General features: G+C 34.5%; 1 protein-coding gene across 2 annotated transcripts in view; it reads left to right on the top strand.

Moving 5' to 3' along the window:
- Nucleotides 1-20150, top strand: part of LOC140750972 (lachesin) — a 95926-nt gene that overhangs the window by 34446 nt on the left and 41330 nt on the right. For both annotated transcript variants that reach the window (XM_073084743.1, XM_073084742.1), the window contains exon 3: nt 7895-8001. In XM_073084743.1, the coding sequence (XP_072940844.1) occupies nt 7895-8001 (107 nt within the window). The remainder of the gene's footprint in view (nt 1-7894; nt 8002-20150) is intronic.

The raw sequence follows: 20150 nt of genomic DNA, 5'->3' as shown, positions 1-20150 counted from the left end.
ATAAAGTTCTGGGTCTAATTCACTGGTTACAATGTTTCGAAATTAGTTTTCGGTGTTTATGAATTAGAAGTAGTGATAGTTTATAAGTATGGACTTCGGTACTAATTCGGAAGTATGTATTTGATTTCTATAAATGTAACACCGATTTATAAAGTTATATACGATTAAAAAAGAAATGTTGTTTGTTTACCGGTAAATGGTAAGGTAATGATGAAGTTTATATCTACAAGTTGGCTATCTTTCCTAATGCGTGAAAATTTGCACAATTGTGAGGTATACATAGGCGTAGTCCGCCTTCCGAACTACTACAAAATAACTGCATTATGTCCATAATTGTAGCAGATATGAAACAATCCCCGTCAGAATAGATGAATAAATGCAGATAAGAGATAAAATCACTAACCTTGCCTTGCAAGCCGATCAGCACACTCGCCTCGTGTCGCGGGTGGTACGGGCGGCGTTAAAGCACGGTGTGATGGCGCGCAGGACTCAAAGAAGTAGGCACGTTCAGGTCTTCCTGAGGAGTAGTCGATTCACTTCACAAGACACGCACAATAGCACGGAAAGTTCGCGTGGAAAATAAAAACGAGAGAACATATACACAACGTTGGTATGTTCTCGCCATGCGCAAGGCGACGACTGGTAGCTAGAATGTTTCAACTACCCACCTATAAATGTTCAATGATTGAACTATCATAAATTGTTGAATTAAGTTTGACGAAGCGCGTGGCGGAGCGGTTACCATACTGGTAATGCAGAAAGGGTTCCGGGTTCGATTCCCGGTTAGATAGATATCTTACAAATGAATTTCGATATTTGTTTTGGGTCTAGGTGCTTGTGTATTCGTTTTTGTATGTGTTTATGGCAGACATGAAACAAGAAATCCTAGTCTGGGCTATGAGTAAATAATGTGTCTTTTATTTTTTTTTATTGAGAGCTCATTGAATGTATCAAAATCTGAATTTTATGGTGAGTGCTGCCAGAATACCAAAAGGGTATCAACGATGAAGCTTTAAAACATGTTACGCGACTTTGAAAATGGTCATAAATAAATATAATTTTTTAACAATGACAAAATTCAGGCCAAGTTGTTATTATTGCAAAGGCTTTACGGTATTAAGAAAAATATAAAATCTTTTCAAATTTTATATTTTTCATTGTAAAAGCTTCGCCTAACGAAGGCTATATCTAGCGTGTAGTTTTAACGAGCGATGATTAAATGACTTAAATTTTATTTATTTATCTTGAAACCCGTAATATTTTCTTTTAACACAATTTAATATTAAGTGTGAACAGTTTAATTACTGAGCAAAGCAATAATTTGTTTGAGCGCAGTGACAGTTTTGACTTGTTTTTCGTTCGTGAACCGTCAACACGCGCCACATAGATTAAAGAGTCGTAGACCTTTCTAGACGAAATGGGATTCGATTTATGAATAAAATTGCTATTTATAATATTTGTATAACCTAGAGTTAGTTATAGCTTTAAGTGTGGTAAAAGACTTGGTGCCTCGACTTCAGAAACGCCATCGCCATATGTATGTATGTCTGTGTAATAACAAAATCATTAAGCACTGTTGTGCTCCGCTTTGGTTGTGGTAGCGAAGAGACATTGGTACGAGGTATCCCCAGTAGTCCTTGGGAGTAGCAACACATATATATCAGCAGGTAGACCCTCTTTTCCATAGGAAGTTGGTTACAGCAGTGACTACTTACCATCGTATAAACTGTAACCTCGTCAGCAGTGATAGCCAACGGCGTTTCGATCGAGACGTCCGAAGTTCAAATCCCAGGCACGCACCTCTGATTTTTCAAAATTATGTGCGTATTAGAAAGTAATTATCACTTGCCTAAACGGTGAAGGAAAACATCGTGAGGAAACCTACATACCTGTGAGATTTATAAAAAAAATCTTAAAGGTATGTGAAATCTACCAATACGCACTTGGCCAGCGCAGTGGTCTATGGCCTAATCCTACTCATTATAAGAGGAGACCCGTGTCCAGTAGTGGGATGATAATGGGTTGTTGATGAAACTGAAACCTTATTTGCTTCAATAAATAAAAAAAACCTTATTTCTCACTATTTTACCCTCAATAAATCCATTTAAGTATTAATTCTTACCTTTTATAAAAAAAGTACGTTTTTCTTATATTTTTTGATTCGTAAATTCTAATTGCATTCCGAAATGACTGCCTCTTGTATAAAACCTACTACAAATGAGAGGTTTATTTTAACTCTAAAATAATATTAAAGTTTTGGATATAGCAACTAATTCAAAATGTCTAGAAACTTTAAACTTTTCTTATTTTTTCGTTAGTATGAAAACTACGTTTAACATTTGTCTGAAAATTCCCACTGAAATACAATTTAAAGCTAACGGCAGCAATTAGCATGAGAAGTTAATATTAGTATCATTTTCTGACTTTTTTGGTATTAGAATTTAAATGCCTGAAATATAATACTATTGTATTTTTGGCACATAGTTATCTTTTATACTGAAAAGAAAATGTTATAATTATTGTGCAAATAAAATTGTACACTTTTCTCGACTGCGATGGGGAATATTTTTCGAGCTTAGGTTTTTATGTATGTCTCATTTTTGTTATGTCTAAACGGCTTGATGGATTTTTAAAACATGGAATCGTTGGATTAGCCTAAATAGTGGCAGTGACGTATGCAGTTTAAACAATCGGGTTTTTGGGTTTTATAATAATTGGTAGTTCATTAGTATTAAAAAATATCGATGTCCATATAAACCACTACATTATCTTTGTGTTTACATTAAAAGAGTTCAGTTCTTAAAATATGTCTCTTTCTGTTAGAATATTTCATTTGTGTTGCAATTATCCGAATAAAAGGATTCTTTCTTTCTTTCTAAACATAAACTCTTTCTACACTCACAGCCCCACACTAGGATTCCCTGTGTCGTGGATGCCATGGACACACACAAAGACGAATACACAAACACCCAGACCTTTTTTTGTTGACGAGGATGAAACCTTCAAAAGGTACCCGGCGCCATGTGGCGCTGGGTTTTGTGGGACTTTTACCGCACGAAAATCCCCCCGGTGGCCGTCCTCGGCGTTTGGTGGAGAACTCCGGGATCTCCAACGGAACACAACCGGAGTTCGCCTAACGAGATGCCCTTCTATCGGGCTCTGTCCTGGGGGGAGCAATTTACGCTCCTCTCACATCCCCTGGTGATTACGGCAATATGCGACAACACAAACCGCTGTCCTTCCCGGGGTCGCTTGCTGGACGGTTTGAGCTCCCACTCTTGCCGCCCCGGAAGCCCCTTTTAGTCGCCTCTTACGACAGGCAGGGGATACCGTAGCGCTAATCTGGTCCCGGTACTACAGGGACCAAAACAAACATCTAGACCCAGAACAGATATCTAAATTCATCATTCAGATATCTGTCTGACCGGGGATAGAACTCGGTCACGTGTGATCGGTATGGTGACGGCTCCGCCACGCGATTGAATAAGTATTTATATTGTTAGGATTGTATGAGTACGAGTACCAAAAGTCTGCAAAATTTTCGTTATTAGGCATACAACTTTACACGGGCCAATTAATCTCGACAATATGTATGGACCGCCGCGAGGCGACGAGCTCTCTGATTATTAAAATGAATTCATCAAAGGATAAATATTTCTTTTACCCTGGAAAACATTACGCGAACATCCGTCGAAAATACAATCTCTTTCAAAAACTCCTTCTAAGAAAGATGGGCTTGTGCCTGTTGAAAATTTTAACATTAATACGTTAAGAAAATGTTGATTTGTGAAATAGAATAGGTATTTGAAGCAAATAAGAGAAATTCTGCTTATTTAATGCTTTCAAATTTCGCAGCCGAATGAGGAATTTTCTATCGTAGGTCTCACAGGTTAGGTTATCTCGTAATTGATGAGTGCTAAGCAACTCGAAATAACCAACAAATAATAGGAGGAACATCTTTGATAGAGTTTGTATTTGACGCAGGGATGATCAGTTATTTCATTATGTAGTAGGTATGCTTGACCGGTATTCCAACCCCAAATCAATTCACTATGTCCATTATGATACGTAAGTCGCCCCGTTTTAATTACGCATACCAGCTGATTTGTATAAAGATAAAATTCGTGGTTGGCGGTTGTTTAAGAAGAATCATTGTATTCAAATCATACGAGAGTTCTATCCATTTGGCTGAATACCTATTACGTTGGACCGTAGTTGATTAGTGGCGTTTATATAATGTTCAGATCCAATACTGTCCCACTCAGGATTGAGTCTCCTCTGAATAGCGTTTTGACTACAGTCTATCACGCTTACAAAGTGCGGTTAGTGAACTTTACATATTTATTAGAACCTTATGAAAAGTTATATATATTTTTTAATATTTTCAAATTTTTATGTTAATACTAGATACTTAATCTACTAGGTTTTATTTTGCAATATTTAAACCTTATTACAATATTATAATAACTTAAACTAAATTTTGTTCAAATTATATTAATTAGAGAGATACAAGTAAAAGATAAGGTTTTAAAGAAATATAGATGCGTATTTTACCAATTAGAAACCGATGCCATTATTATTAGGAACATTAAATTTGTGTTATGATATGGTTAATTTGTAGAATGTTTCATATGGTTAAATATTTATATAGCACGATACGTTGATAATTTTGGTAGTAAACAAACCGGAAGGGTGGAGTAGTACGCCTGTCCTTATCCTGTAAGACACGAGTCGTTCCAATGTAGTCTGTAGACTAACTGCTTCTTGTAAGTAGCGTGGTATCTCTAGCTAAGCTCTGGCAGGTCTTCGACAAAATTTTACCACTTACCGTGAGAACATACAGTCCGTATATTTATTGGCTGTTTGCACTTATTTCGTAAAAAAGAAGCATTTACAGAGGCCTACTGAAATTTAAAAGCAAGCTACGGTACATTCCTCATATGGATCGATCCATTTCGCAGATGTCTGCAGATCACGAAGGACTACTGTAATGGCATTCCTAATGGCTGACTGTTTGGGAGCGTGGTGTAATTTAGTAATTGTGGTTTGCTCTCGGACCATAATTCTCTTGTGGCGTCGAATACGGGGGATCGGGTACAAAGAGAATATCCGATGTCAAGACGTATGTAAGACGGTATCACGGTTACAGAGACTATGTCAACACACTTTAGTTTATTAGCTCGATTTCTTTAAATTTTTATAAGCTTAGGGCCATGCTCTCCTGCTTGGGATCAAAATTGCCTTATAATATAAGACACACTTCAGGTGTATTGGTTTCGTTATTCCGTCTCCTCTAAAAATAATATAATAAAAAATAATAATAAAAAAAGGTTTTTGGTAATCCACTTTTTACTCATTTTTCTTGAATTTTTAAATTGGACATCTTTCTTTTAATTATTGACTATTAATTTAGTTTAGTTAGACCTCCTGTATAAAGGATATAATTAAAGCAAGCTTGATAAAGTAAAATTGAGAAATAACATCCATTCTTTATTAAATAAAACTATGAAGTTTCCAATAGTAATCGCAATTGAGTTCACTCAAAACAATAATAACATCGTATTCGGCCTGAGCTGACAGCTGACAGACGGGGCAGATAAAACAACTGGAATAGTAGAGCTTTGATAGAGCTTTTAGATAAAGCTCTACGTACAATAATAATAATAAACTGTCATATTGAGGACATCAAGATTTCCACTTATTATGGTAACATAAGATAATACTGACAACTAGAAAAATATGAGGGTAGAAGAACTAGTTCTTGAGTGTTTTTGGATCATGAATAAATTTGGACTCCTAAGTCAGTCATAAATTTACATGGCAGGTTTGACCCTCGAGTAAGCAGGTATTTACACTATTAGGTTTCTGTTCTAGTTAGTTGCTTAAATGTAGATTTTCTATGTATCCACGGCACTTATGATGAAGGGAATCTTAGTATGGTAGACGAGAGAGCGTAGTGGCGATGATAAAGCTATTAAGATCCTATACTCCATAAATCTCTAATAACAATCCCTCTCGATAAACAAAAATCATATAAAAATATAGGAAGCATCGTTTACAAATACCGTGCCACAAAGGATAAACCATGAGTACACAAAGTTATCAGCAAACACTTTAATCCGATATGAGATTTGTACAGCTAAATCTGGTTCAAATAATGTTATTTTACTAAAACCCCTAACTAGGTCTGGAAATCCCAAGTGAGCCAAAACAAACAATCGTCGGGGAATCGTCGCTGCGTGCTTTGGACACCGCAAATTTACATACTCACGTATGTGTAGTCAGTGTGTGTAGTTGGTACACAATATCTGCCGAGAAATTTACACTATTCGAAAACTAGGGAACGGTACCGTAGTTAGAGATATTTTTTGATAGAGAATTTAATATGATGATTTTTATGTATTATTTTAGAACGTTAATAATCTATCACAACTTCGTATGATTATATCGATATTATTCCAGTTGCACATAGCCATTCGTAGTCGTTCGATATATTTTTAAGTCACATTTTCGTGCAACAGTATAAAGATTTATTTTACGTTCGCAACTGACGCTAAGTTTACAATCCAGCTCGATCATGTGAATAAATATTGAATATTGTCTTTATTTCATCTAGTAATGTTGAAAGTAAATCGTTGTTCATTTTTTCTCTCACCTACTTGCATAGATTTAGTACGGTTATTAACTGATGTTTTAAATCAAAATACATATACTTAACTTCAAGATGATTTCATTTAATATTAATGTAGATTTTCCGCAAGATAGTCAGTAGATAGTTACTGCATTACAGGAAATGAAATAAAATTAAATATCTATATTTATTTGCTGTCTACGGAGGAACTTACAAATTGTAAGTAACAATCGTTTTTATTACACTACAACCGGATCTAAAGCATAAATTTCATAAAAAAGAACTCTTTACTTCTTCGCAAACTACCTTCTGAATTCATTACTCTGTGAAGGTAAGACAAGTTCCTTATAATATTATATTAGTGTTACTATGAATGAAGAGAAGTAATCGCGTGAATAACTTCTAACTGGCAACTCGCTTAGTCTTATGAACGTTATTTGAATTGGCATAAACTTTAAGTTGTAGCGGATGAAACGTTAGCAGTTCAGTTCATTTGGGTGGAGATCGGAAATTGAATTTTCGCCTATGTGTCATTTAAGCATGAAGTAGTATTTTCTATTAAACCATTATTTTCCGAAGTCGTTTCGTAGCAGTTTGAAAGTGGTAAAGATTTGGGGTTGATTATACATGTCTTTGACCTGAAGTGATTGTTTATCTTATAGTGAACTGTTCATATTTTGCTATTAATTTTATAAATATTGCCTACGTATGTGAATTTGAAAAAGTTACTTAACTAAGTTTTGGAATGTGGTAGGCCCATCACGAAAAAGTAGTTTGATCCATATCTAAGTTTAAAGGAAAATAAAATGCCAAATTCCGCACGTTGAAACATGTGGGCTCTAATTGGACTTTCGGAATAGTTAGGATATGCGATACTTCGATTTTCAGGGTTCCCATATCACATGTATTTTATGAGGATTTCGTGTATATAGAGTGCGTACGAATAACATTGAATATTCTACACGGAATAAACATTGATTCTACTGTCTGCTTGTTTATTGATAACATTCACAGTTCTCAGTTATCTACATTGTAATAATATTTTTCATTATTCTCATATCAAAAATATATACTTTTTAAATTGTGGGAAAAAATCGTAATGCAGAAAACACAAAGTCAATAGGCATTTGATAGGCCAAATGCAGTAGCGTTTTACTATTATGAGGTAGCATACGCTGACGGTAATCAAATAAGTATGCTCTACCAAATAAAATAATCTCAAGAGATTTGACTATATCTATGTTTAATTGTTTATGTTGACAGTGTTGACCGAGGACCCACGGTTCGCGGAGCCGATCCCCAACGTGACGGTGGCGCTGGGCCGCGACGCCAGCCTGCCCTGCGTCGTGGAACATCTCGGCACTTATAAGGTAAGGTTCATTTTTATAATATAAAAGTTGCAAACTATTCATGCATTCCATCTGATGACAAGTGGTTATTGTTGCTATCTGTGATTAACCCATGAGATTTGATTCCTACTTAAGGTTGGGCACAGGTGTGATGGTCCTCTGAGGACTAATTTGCAATGCCTCGGATAAGTTTACCTCCTTTAAAGACGGATAACGGATATTCTTGTACGATAGAGGTCACTTTACCCAAGTTATAAGCAAAATAACTAAAATAAGCACAAAGCTTAAGTCCTTAAAGTAAGTGTGACATTTAAGTATTAATTCAATTAAAAACAATATCAAAGTAAATTATATCAGTGTTAGATATAAAAAGTTAAGAAGTGTGACTTAATAGAAAAAGTACGAACAATGTTAAAGGTAACGGAATATACTTCGAAACAAGATTGCATCGCCGCAACTTTGCCTTCCGACAGAATTTCCCTGCGATACTTCTAACCTTTATACTTCAGCCGTATTAAGTGTCTTGTACACTTAACACTTAATAAACACTTCAGATAATAACACTTTACGTAATAAATAAACACTTAGAGCACTAAGTACACACGACAAGCTAACATTTAATATGATGAGTAAACAATTGAGACAATATGTTATAATTATAATATTATATATTTATAAATGAATTAGCTTGATTACGGAAGGAACGATGCATTATTAAACATCCTTAATCTGGATATAAACTTTTATAAAATTTTATTTATAAATAAAAATAATGCATCTTTATGACATTGCAATCAAAAGGTATGTGTAATTTAAGGGAATAATTATTACATTTTCCTTACAGCCTTTTGTATTAGTTTCACGCTCACAACTTATAAAGATCAAGCGAGAGGCAAATAATCAAATAACACTTACTCAAACCCTCTTCATTCTACCGACTATGCCTAGTGTGTACGAAGTGCAAATCCCCTAACATCAGCCGATACACTCACGTGAACCAAAAACTGACGTAAATACGCCGGTATTTTCTGACAAAAACCGTTACAAAAAACATCAGACAAATGGGGTCGACGTAAAATTCATCGTTCCCGAACCGCGACGATGCGTTGCTGCAATATTTTCAAACTGTACACGATCAGTACAGCTTTTATTTAAACAAACGGCCCGCTTTTGATGCGGCTGACCGAACTCAAAACAAAACTGAAAAACCACAAATGTAACTAACGTTACCAAATAGTGTCGGCGCAATGGAATGATAGAAATTTTAACATGTTGTAAAAATGTGCACTGTTATTTTTCTTGTATATTGTAGGCTTAAACTTGTGCAAAATTAAAAGATCGCTAATGCTTTTTTAAGAACCTAGGAAGCAACCCACTTTATGTTTCGCCATCTATTGCCTTTAAACAAATAAAGACTAAGGTTGGGTTGATAGGGGAATCTGGTAGACAATTTTCAAAAACTAGAAATGAATACATTGTTCTTAAAAAACTAGTGGTATAATAGAGAATTGTAAAATAATGTAAAAGAAAGTACTATTTTTTTATTCCCACCATAATTATAATACAAGTCCAATTTTTCATATTAACGAAAAATAAAGTTTATGGGGGCAACATTATAAACCAGTATAAGTACTTAAAACCATAAGCAAGTTCCGTAGAAACGAAATAGCAAGTACCTAGTCAGATAAAAGACATCTCGCCGCTTCTCAAATACCGTCTTAAAATATCTTTATCATTCGGCACCACTATTTCACGCTGAGTTACGTGTGACCTGAAAATGGGAGCTTCAATAGTAAATTTATCCGCAAAAAGGATATGAGATACGCCGCCAGTATTTATTTCATCGAATAAATTCCATCGCAATCTGCTTAAAGTTTATCTATAATGGATTGTAATATTATGGAGCGAATAGAATATTCCGACTCTATCTCTGGTACGATATTGAGTCGTCGGTTCTGGTGGAATATTCGTTACTGTCATCGAATATATTACTATCGTCTTTTATATATCGTTGCTTCAGTACATATATTTTTATTCATGTAAAATTTGTATTTAATTATTTACAATATTATCCTAATAAATATAATAAAAAATATAAATTTAAATAATATTTTTTACTTAAATATTTCTGTTGTATTTAGAGCCCACTTGATCGAGAATATTACAAAGACTTCTGAGGCGATTAATATTTAGAGAGCAACAATTTTTTTCGAATTGAATGATTACTTCGAGAAAGTTGAAGAAAATGAAGATATCTAATAAACTGAAAACCTTTTGTTGATAAGTTACTTTTTCATCAAACGTAAGTTTAAACTCTCCTAGTTAACACTCTTGGCTATCTAAGACAAGGTATCTATCTAAAACAAGACAACTTATAAATATAAAAGCAAAATCGAGAAGTGTAGAGTGCATTACCAGTTCCGGTCTCATACGAAAGGCATTTTAATAATGTACGTTTGTAATTTGTTCAGACAAAAACTAGAGGCAACTTTAATAGCTCGTTCAGTCGTTAACCGAACAACTTTTTTGAACAAAAAATGCAATTTTTGAATATTCACAAAAAAGTTTAACTCTCATACGTTAAAGCTTAAATAACGAGTCGATGGACTAAAAGTGATTTTTCCATCAAACGAAAGTAGTTGATCGAAATTCGTTCACAAAGTAAAACTTTACACGATAAATGATTTTATTTTTGGAAAAAACTATAACCAAACTTTATTTTTATTGAGTCTAAGTTATCTAACCCGAAATAGCGCATCAAGTTGATGACCATAATAATAATAATTGTTTAAAATAAATAACTAGTGACAGTCGCGTGTTGTGAATTTTGATATTAAATTCCACCGGTTTAGGTTTGAATCCCAAGCACGCTCGTCTGATTTTAAGGTCATGTACAAATTAGATATTAAACATAATTTGTTTTAACGGTGACGATATCGGAATAAAATTTACCTGCTCTCGAATTATGAATTCTATGAAGCTCAAACACGTCTAAATTCCAGTACACGTATAATTTTATACGTTTTTACAAAAATAACTGTTTTTGTATTTGTTTATGTATTTGCCCATACATTTTAAAAAGCGCCCCTAGTGGACTGATTGTAAATGTATGGGAAATACGTAAACAAATTCAAAAACAGTCATTTTTGAAAAAAATAACGTAAAACCTCATACTAGAGTACAGTTGTTAAATCCATGAGAATACCGAGGAGATACTCATGACCAGTGTTCTAATAAAAATGGGCTGATTATGAAACAAGTAGGCATTATTCCCCTACGCTTGAATACCACCGGGTATTTAAGGTCGCTACGTTTAATAAGTGAAAGCGATCGAAGAGAGCAGTAATAGATATAGATGAGCTATCTGAATAGCCTCTGAAGCTCACCCCACTTGTGAGAAACATTGTAGTTAACCTACAAAACTGCGGGACTTGTCTCACAACAAACGATTAGCGATTCAAACTAAAATAAGATATATTGTGTAAAAATTTTTGCCGTCTTGAATTATGTTATAGCGAATGCTTTTACGACATATTTGAATGAAACCATTCATCGTTACCAATTGTACATCTGTCAGCCACTTCGAATCCAATCCTAGTCTTACGATTGGCCACATTTTTTGGAGTTTACTCCTTAAGAAACGATTTGAGTTATAAGGCCCGGTACGGAAATTTTATGAGGAGTAAAATCAAGTGTAACACGAAAAGTTGAGGCGTTACGTAGAAAGAGACAAACATACTCGTATATATCCACACTTTACGCGCAACACCAGTGAAGTCACTGAATAGAAATGTCATAATTTTATTTTTTTGTACTAGTGACGTGAAGGAATGCGTTGTATCGGTAAAATAGGTTTTTAGCCACAAATAAAACATAGATAATTTAAAATAAGCCAAATACGAAGGTGCTAAACTCGGACATGTATACATGTCCGTGGACGGTTACGGTGCATTTCGTTTTGGACATGTATACATGTCGCTGGGCGGCAACGTATTGATCCATTACAATCCCTCCTTTTTATTATTTATATTATTTTGTAACATACTTTATGTAATACGCATTATTGAAGTAATATAAATAATCCGAATAATTACAGATATATGTTTGTTTCTCTTATCATTTTAGCAGATGCGTTCATTTACCCTTTTTTTCTATTCGATATATATCATAATTATCGTTCAAGGAGTAAACTCCAATCGTGCGTCGTAGCTGACACATACACACTTTTTTTATATTATATAGGAGTAGCAAACGAGCATACAGTCCACCTGATGGTAAGTGGCTATTGCCGCCCATGGACATCTGTAATCAACCCCAGATAGGATTAGATATTCCTACCTGAGGTCGGCCACAGATGCGCCGCTACCCCTGAGGGACTAAGCTGAACTAAGCTGGAACGTCTCGGAAAAGTCTGTCTCCCTTACCACACCCTTCAAACCGAAACACAGCAGCGCCTAACACTGCTGTTATTAGGTAGAAATAGGTGTGGTGGTGGTGCCGCCGGAGTCCACAAGGAACCACAAGGGTTCTTCTTTCATAATACAGAATACAACAAATCTTAACGCAGTAATAAATATGGGAGTGGCGACGATTATACTATTATTATATTACATAAAAATAGCAGATACATTACATCGGCGGCCCGTACAACAAGTTCTTTTTCCCTACAAACAAGTGTGTCTCAGACTAAAATAATTCATAATATTATCTACTTAACGAGGTGAAAATACTTCATACTTATATCTTTCATGCAGTGGCATTCTGACAAGTCCGTAACATATATTGCTGAACGATTCCCTCGTTGACCGATAAACCTTCATATCTCGATGAGTACTGGCATTTCTTTGCTAAAGGGTTATTATTGGTTACGTTTTAATATACTACTGAATATTAAAGTGCACCACATCGCGGATTAGTTGCATGTTTTCAGCTTATTTATGAAAATATGTAACTGTGGTTTTATTATTAACTGCATCTAGTATAATAAATACTAAATTGAGTTTATTTGTTTGCTACGGTTTCTTGTTGTTAACTAACAAACTGAGTGTCATGAATTTTTGTGCAACGTTGTCAAGGATCCAGACAATTGTCGTCGATCTCTGACCGCAAGCGAAGCTATGGGTAAAAGCTAGTATGCAATATGTTATCGATACAGGTAATCGAGCATACAGTCATGTTGGTGAATGGTCACGCTCTTGGACCCCACGAATGCTCGTCGTTTTCAATCCTAAATATAATTGAAATTTCATTTCAAATCTACAGAACAATAATATAAATAATATATTGTACTTATTAGGCTATTTCTTTTTTTAAAAAAAGAAATATGTACAATATATAACGCTGGTAGAAAGATAAAAATGCCTGTGGCCGTGGCCAATACCACGTGAAGTCGAGTAACGAACAATACCTTTATCCTATTAAATCTATTAAATAAACTCATTAAATGATGTAAATTATTCCATATGGAAAAAGATATATTTGTAATTTTTTCGCTTTCTCATAATACGGCTTTTTACTACGTTTCCATGTACTTGTTTGTTCAGTACGCCACTTTCAAGGAATTTGTTAAGGCTTTTGAAATGCAAGTGCACTAAATTAACTACACACTACTTGACAAAATATCAAAACTTTCAATGACGGGAAAATCTCATATATTGCTAAAGTAGCAACTAAGTTACTAAAGTTTGTAGTAACGATACGTAAAGTTCCCGAAGGTGCAGCGTTACCGTCTGCCAGGCGTCCCGCGGGAAATCTGCCAGCCGCCCCGACACGCGTCGGCCAACGAATGAAGTGTTTTCCAAATTCCCCAAAATGTTTACCGTGCAAAAACTTTTTACAATGCCACATGGTGGAAAACATTCCTAGTGGGAGTTTTGAAATACTACCAGTATTTCAAACTGTAAATTGTACTGTGTGTGTACCTACTGTAAAATTTGACCAAATTTTCTGCACTATTTTCCCACTCTCTATACCGTATCTCTATATTACCTAGTAGAGTTTGTTTTCTGAAACGACCAAGCAGTTCTGATGTTAACTAGCAAATGCCACTCATAAGCATCTGTTATCGAACAAAACATTAAATAAGACAGTTATTTTTCTCGAGTCACTGGTGCTCACTGTCACTGGTGCTATGCTACTACTTAATATTACTCTCTATATAACATTATTTACACCTGAACACAGCTTTTATGACTGTTACAAGACAAAAATAAACGAAAGAATAAATAATTTAAAACTGAAAGCGCCCTAGTTAAGCATTTTTACGTACATACTCAATAGTGTGAGACTAAATGTTTGCTATTTCTCGCCCAATGACCTGATAAATGAATTGACTACAAACATGTAGTCATTACATAGTCAATTTATAAAAATAAACACAAAATCAGTAGGGGCTATTGCGGGGGTATACATGGTGGTATACTCAAAGACAACAAAATAAAAAGGAAATACTTGTTTGATTTAAAATATATCTATTGGCCCTAAAAAGTTTCAAAATCATACTTAATTATATAGATAACAAAAAGCCATTTAATCCTTTGTAAAATTATCGTAAATCGTATTTAATTCATTAGTACTGTCAAAAGTTAGTGACTTTAGAATTTCAAACACAGCTATAGATGAGTATATTTTTCAATAAATGTACCAGTTAAAAGCGAAAAAGAGTACAAGTACCTTATTCGAGTGTGATCGTTACCCAAGAAGCGGTTGTGTCGGTTGTGTCGTTGAAGCGGTTGAACCGTGTCCAGTTGTGTCAGCGCTCCTCTCGGGAAATCTGCCAATACCGACACCTCGACATGCTTCAAATAAAGCGGTTTCAACTCAGTTGCATCCAAATTTGGCAAACTTTTAATATCTAAACATATATGTTTCTTTGAAGTTTGAAAAATGACATTTGTCATCGTCAAGGATACCTTCGAATACGGTATACGAATACGTCGATTTGTGCTGACAATAAATAATGGCCGAGAGTTTTATTTCTTTTTATCATTTGACTCCAATCGAATTTATATCCAACTACTTATTAGGTCCTGTTTAGCTGGGGTAGTTCAACCAGGCTGTTCAATTCTCGCGAAGGGAGGCGGGGTTGTTGCCTTAATTAGTATCATCCAAGAGCAAATACGTAAGTGGTGGAGCCAGTATGGCTATACCGTGAAAGTTTACCATACCACCTGACCCATTTCTAGTGTAAAGCAATTCTGAATTTCGGTGGTAGGTATGCCAGTTGGCCTATATTATCCATAAAATGGACCATAAAATGGACTACACGCTAGTTTACTACGCAAATAAAAAATACACAACAATAGAACATGGACAAAGTTTTCTGTAATAAGACCCTAATTATTCTCATTATGAAGGAAAATACGTCCTTATAAGGATAATGCATCATGCATTAATAACAGCAAATAGCTACAAAGTATTCCCCAATAGCATTCGCGTCGATATCCTCTTATGTGGCATTTCACGTTCGTCAGGGCGTTTATCGGGCGTCGCGTCGTTCCGCGTCATTGTTTGCTCCCGCGGGAAATCTGCACCTCTGACACCTCATCTCACAAATATGAGGTGTATTTTTCACAAATTTCGTATTTTTAGTTTATACTGATATTGCTGTAGATAAATTGGTTGATTGGCTGTTTATTATAATGAAATTCATTTTTAGTATTTAATGTGTTTTAATGAAATGTGAAATTTGTAAAGAGTATCACTTTGATATCATAAACGATGGGGAAAACGTCTTCCAATTATTAAATCGTCTTTGGAATGGAGTACAAGTGGCAACTACATAGTTAAAAATAACTAGATTAAGAAAATATAGGGCCAGTCTTTGTGGTAGTTCTACTAAAATATGAGTATCCTAATTTTTTAAAGCCTTTAGTTTAGAGTTTTCCATTTTTAGTTTTTAGAAATTTAAAAAAGATGTGACAGCAGTAGTGCTCATGTCATCCAGTTTGGCACGTCTTAATTTATAATTCCAGGCCGCAATTCTTCAAGACTTACACGTAGAATAAAACGCTTATAAACGCACCAGGCGTTCCCGCGGGAAATCTGCCAACAACTCTGACATCTCATCAGAGCCAAAATATGGAGTCCATTTTTTATAAGTATGGTAAGTGGCTACTGCCACCCATGGGCACCTGTAATCAACCCCAAATAGGATTCAATTCCTACCTAAAGACGGGCGCAGACGCGCTGCTACCCCTGAGGACTAAGCTGGAACGCTTCGAAAAAGTATGTCTCCCATATCACACCCTTCAAACTAGAAGAAAGCATCGCTTAACACTGCTGTTAAAAGGTAGAAATAGGTGTGGCAGTGGTGACCTTTAGAAAGTTAAATAAACTTGTAATAAAAATATGTACCACTCAAATTGTAAATTGCTAATCTTATTTACTAGCTCCCAGTCGAACAACATCATTAGAGTAGTCGCGTGACAAATTTCAAATTTACGTAGGAACAAGTTGAGAACTTCGACAAGTTATTTCATGCTAGCTGCGTGAATTATGAATTTCAGTCGCCAGCTCGCGCATTTAGGAATCAACTTAATAACTAGTTCCAGCGAATTATACTGCTGAAGTTGCAGATTGCAGAACTTGTGTACTTCTTGTTTTTCTTTTCATTCCCATTTACTGATTAATTAATGTTCTTGGAAAGTGGGAAATGGGAATTTAACTATGAAGTGTTTTTATTTTATTTATATGAGAGCATTGCTTTATGGTGAAGGTTTGGCACCACTTGATTTCTCTTTGTGAATATTATAAGGTGGTTAAGGAATTACTTAACGCTTGAAACTTTATAGGTTCCCATCCTTCCACTAGACTACAACCACAGCCAACAAAGTCCAATAGAGACACCAGTTCATGCTAGTTTCAGTCATCATTAATTATCCATGTTTGTCGTACATTCAGATAAGTTCTAGGAGATTCACATGTTTGATTCGTCTTTTCTAATAAATGCCTACTGCTAGCATTGCAAGGTATTATGAAAGTAGAAATCATCGCAATAGATGAGGTACAAGTTATGTTAACGAAGGGTTCTACTTAAACAGCTTTGCTTAAAAAAATCTCCACATTTTTCTAAGATTTCTGATAAATACAATGATTTCGTTTGCTATGCAGTAAAATATATTGTGTGTGTGTGTGTGTGTGTGCAAACGTTGAGTTGCCATATAACTAAAAAATATTAAGGGTGAACAATCCTTATCACTTAAGGGTATGAAAAATAGATAGTAGGCGATTCTCAGACCTACTGAATATGCATATAAAATTTGGTGAAAATCGGTAAAGCCGTTTCAGAGGAGTACGGTAACTAACACTGTGACACGAGAATTTTATATATAAGATTATTTTAATTATATTATAAACTTATATTGGTAGACCTATAATTTAGGAAAGCCATCCTTTTTTCTGATTTTGATACATTGATGGACACCCGACGCGAATTTTCTATATATACGAGTAGTATGATTTTACCAGGTTCACTTTTCACTGGTTATGAATTTCATTAGATATTGAAATTTATTTTATAAAATTGGTTTTACGGTTCATAGGAAGTTAAGATATCAGGTTACAAAATTTTATCTGCATTCATTTTATTGAATTTTAGGTACGTAATGATGTTGTTAAATGTTTTACAAAATTCTTGAATGGTAAAAGGGATATTGGTTTGAATACAATTTCCTTTTTCACTATACGCGTTTCATTTGACGACCGAAATAAATGTACAATTTATAAATGTTAATTTGGAACAAAAGTTCGACATCCAGACCAATTACGATAATATTTCAGCGTCAGGCTGAAAAGCGTAACGGAAAGGACATTTTTCAAACGTTCCAATAAAGTACTGAAAAACATTCATTATTTATTACCGCTTTTGAAAATTCTCATTTCATGGTAAATAACGTCGACGTTTTGTGACAAGGATATGAGTGGTTTATTATGACAATATGAGCTTTTTTAATCAAATCAATTCATTTATTTCTCAGGTCAGAGAGATCCATAATGTTAGTAAGAATAGACTTATTTCTAGTGTTAATAAAACAAATTATTACATAAATTATTCAATTCAATTCACAAGGTTATAATATAAACTAAATAATTATAGTTTAAAAACTAATAACCATGCTATAATCCTGATTCCTGACGATCCGTTACCGACATACATAGAGGTCAAGCTAATGAAAGCGTGGTAAAAATAAAAGCGTGTTAAAAATGGTTATAACTATGATATGGCTTGCACTACCCTCTACACGAAACTACGCCACATTAAGGATTACAGTCCTCCAAGTAATAAATTATCTTAATAAATAAATTCCTTCGTAGTATCATAATTGGTTAAATTTATATAAAAGTAAAAAGTTTGTTGTTTATCATTGTAAGACAAACTCGAGTCCAAGAGCCTGTAAGCTTGTAAGCTTCCCTGGATTGCAATGAGCCAATTAAATTATTCATGAAGTAGCCGTGCGTTGCTATTTAGATAATAATTACAGATTCTACGCTTATCTTTCATATTTCCTCTTTGTTCACCTTTAAATCTTTTTTATTGTTTCTTCTATATAACATTTCTCTGCTTCTTAAAGTTACACGTAAATAGTGTTTATTAGTCTTGTACTGACGACGTGCCACACAAATATAAAGCCCATATCTCAAATTGGGATATTTTCTTAACATGTTTGTTCTTTATTGCTGATAATAGTTCTTTATATTTATGTTTATTACTGCATTACTTTATTTATTTTTAAAGGTGGCACGATCTTTAAAAGTTCTACAGCGGCGGCATTACCGACGTACTACATATTTCTGCCTTATAATTGGCTTATAGGATGTAATAAGACATCTGTCTTACCAAATTACTCTTCAGGGATAAAAATAATTCTATGGTTGACATCTTGAAGGATTTTAATATAACTTGGTGATATTTACAAATCTCCATAGGTGACAGTGACCACTTACTACTAAATATATTTGTTTGCTGCAATAATTTCATAAAAATAATCAAAGTGAATATTAGTTATGAACTTGTAACGATACATGACATATATCAAGTGTTTACATCACTTCCTTTGCTTCGTACTTATCCAACAACAAGTTTAAGCCTGCAGCTCAGTCCCGGTATGCAACGAGCCAATTAAATTATTCATGAGACCGGACGCCGTGTGTTGTTGTTTAGATAATAATTACAGATTCCACGCTTATCTCCCTTCTATAATTCCTCGCTTTCCTTCTCTGAAATTTATATTTCCAGTGATACTTTGAAGTTAATCTGTTTTAACGGTATGTTGACATGTGAGCTAATGTTACTAAAATTGGTGAGTATTTGACTGTTAAAGGAGTTGCCATATATAAATCGCTCCATTTTATGATTTAGACGCATTAAATCTATATGTATAAATATTATAAAAATATTGGCTGGTCATTTCTCTGAAAAAAAAGTAATATTGGTTATTACGTTAATATTCATTGTATAACTGCTTATAATACTTGGATTAAATGCAGTTGTACTATGAATATCTTAGTCGATTTATTTTTTTCATGCTGCTATGTTATAATATTAGTAGGTTCTACGTTTTGCGGCAGGTTCTACGGTTTGAGAGAATTACATAACGAAACTCTTTGATTTTTGTAACTCCAAACTTTTATACCTTTACCTTGACTTATAGCGCCGTTTATTTAAACTCGAAAAGTGCTGAACTTTAAAAGTGCGCCGAATTTTATTACGGACTTCTTTCATAGAAAAACAATTCAAAAACCACTTTGTTATACTTTCGCAAAGATTACTTTTAGATGTTATTTCGTATCCAATAAAATAATCTTGTAGCTGATCTGAACTCTGTGAAGTGCTTGACGCGACCGCGGCACAAAAGGAGTTAAATTAAAACTAAATTGGATCTTGCGGGGTTTAATTGTTCTCTATGAAAGCCTTGTTTGAAGAATGAACGTATTGTATTTCTATCACCGAGGTATTTTTCAGGGGCGTACAACAAAAATTTTGCTCAAGGAATTTCATGAGCTTTGCGCTTCGGCTATCGGTGAAACGGCAAATATTTTGCCAGGTATTTTGGAAAGGGGACATCTGCCGTGTGGCTGTGATTCTGTTTTGGTGGCAGTTCTGTTCTACTTTTAGGTAGACCTACTTTCGCTTTGTGAAAACCTTTATGTTAAAAGTTTTCTTAACCCGT

The sequence above is a fragment of the Epargyreus clarus genome, unplaced genomic scaffold (assembly GCF_041222505.1).
Source record: "Epargyreus clarus isolate Ecla_fem2 unplaced genomic scaffold, WU_Ecla_fem_2.2 ptg000021l, whole genome shotgun sequence".
NCBI lineage: Eukaryota > Metazoa > Arthropoda > Insecta > Lepidoptera > Hesperiidae > Epargyreus > Epargyreus clarus.
This window is presented reverse-complemented; position numbering and strand designations above follow the sequence as displayed.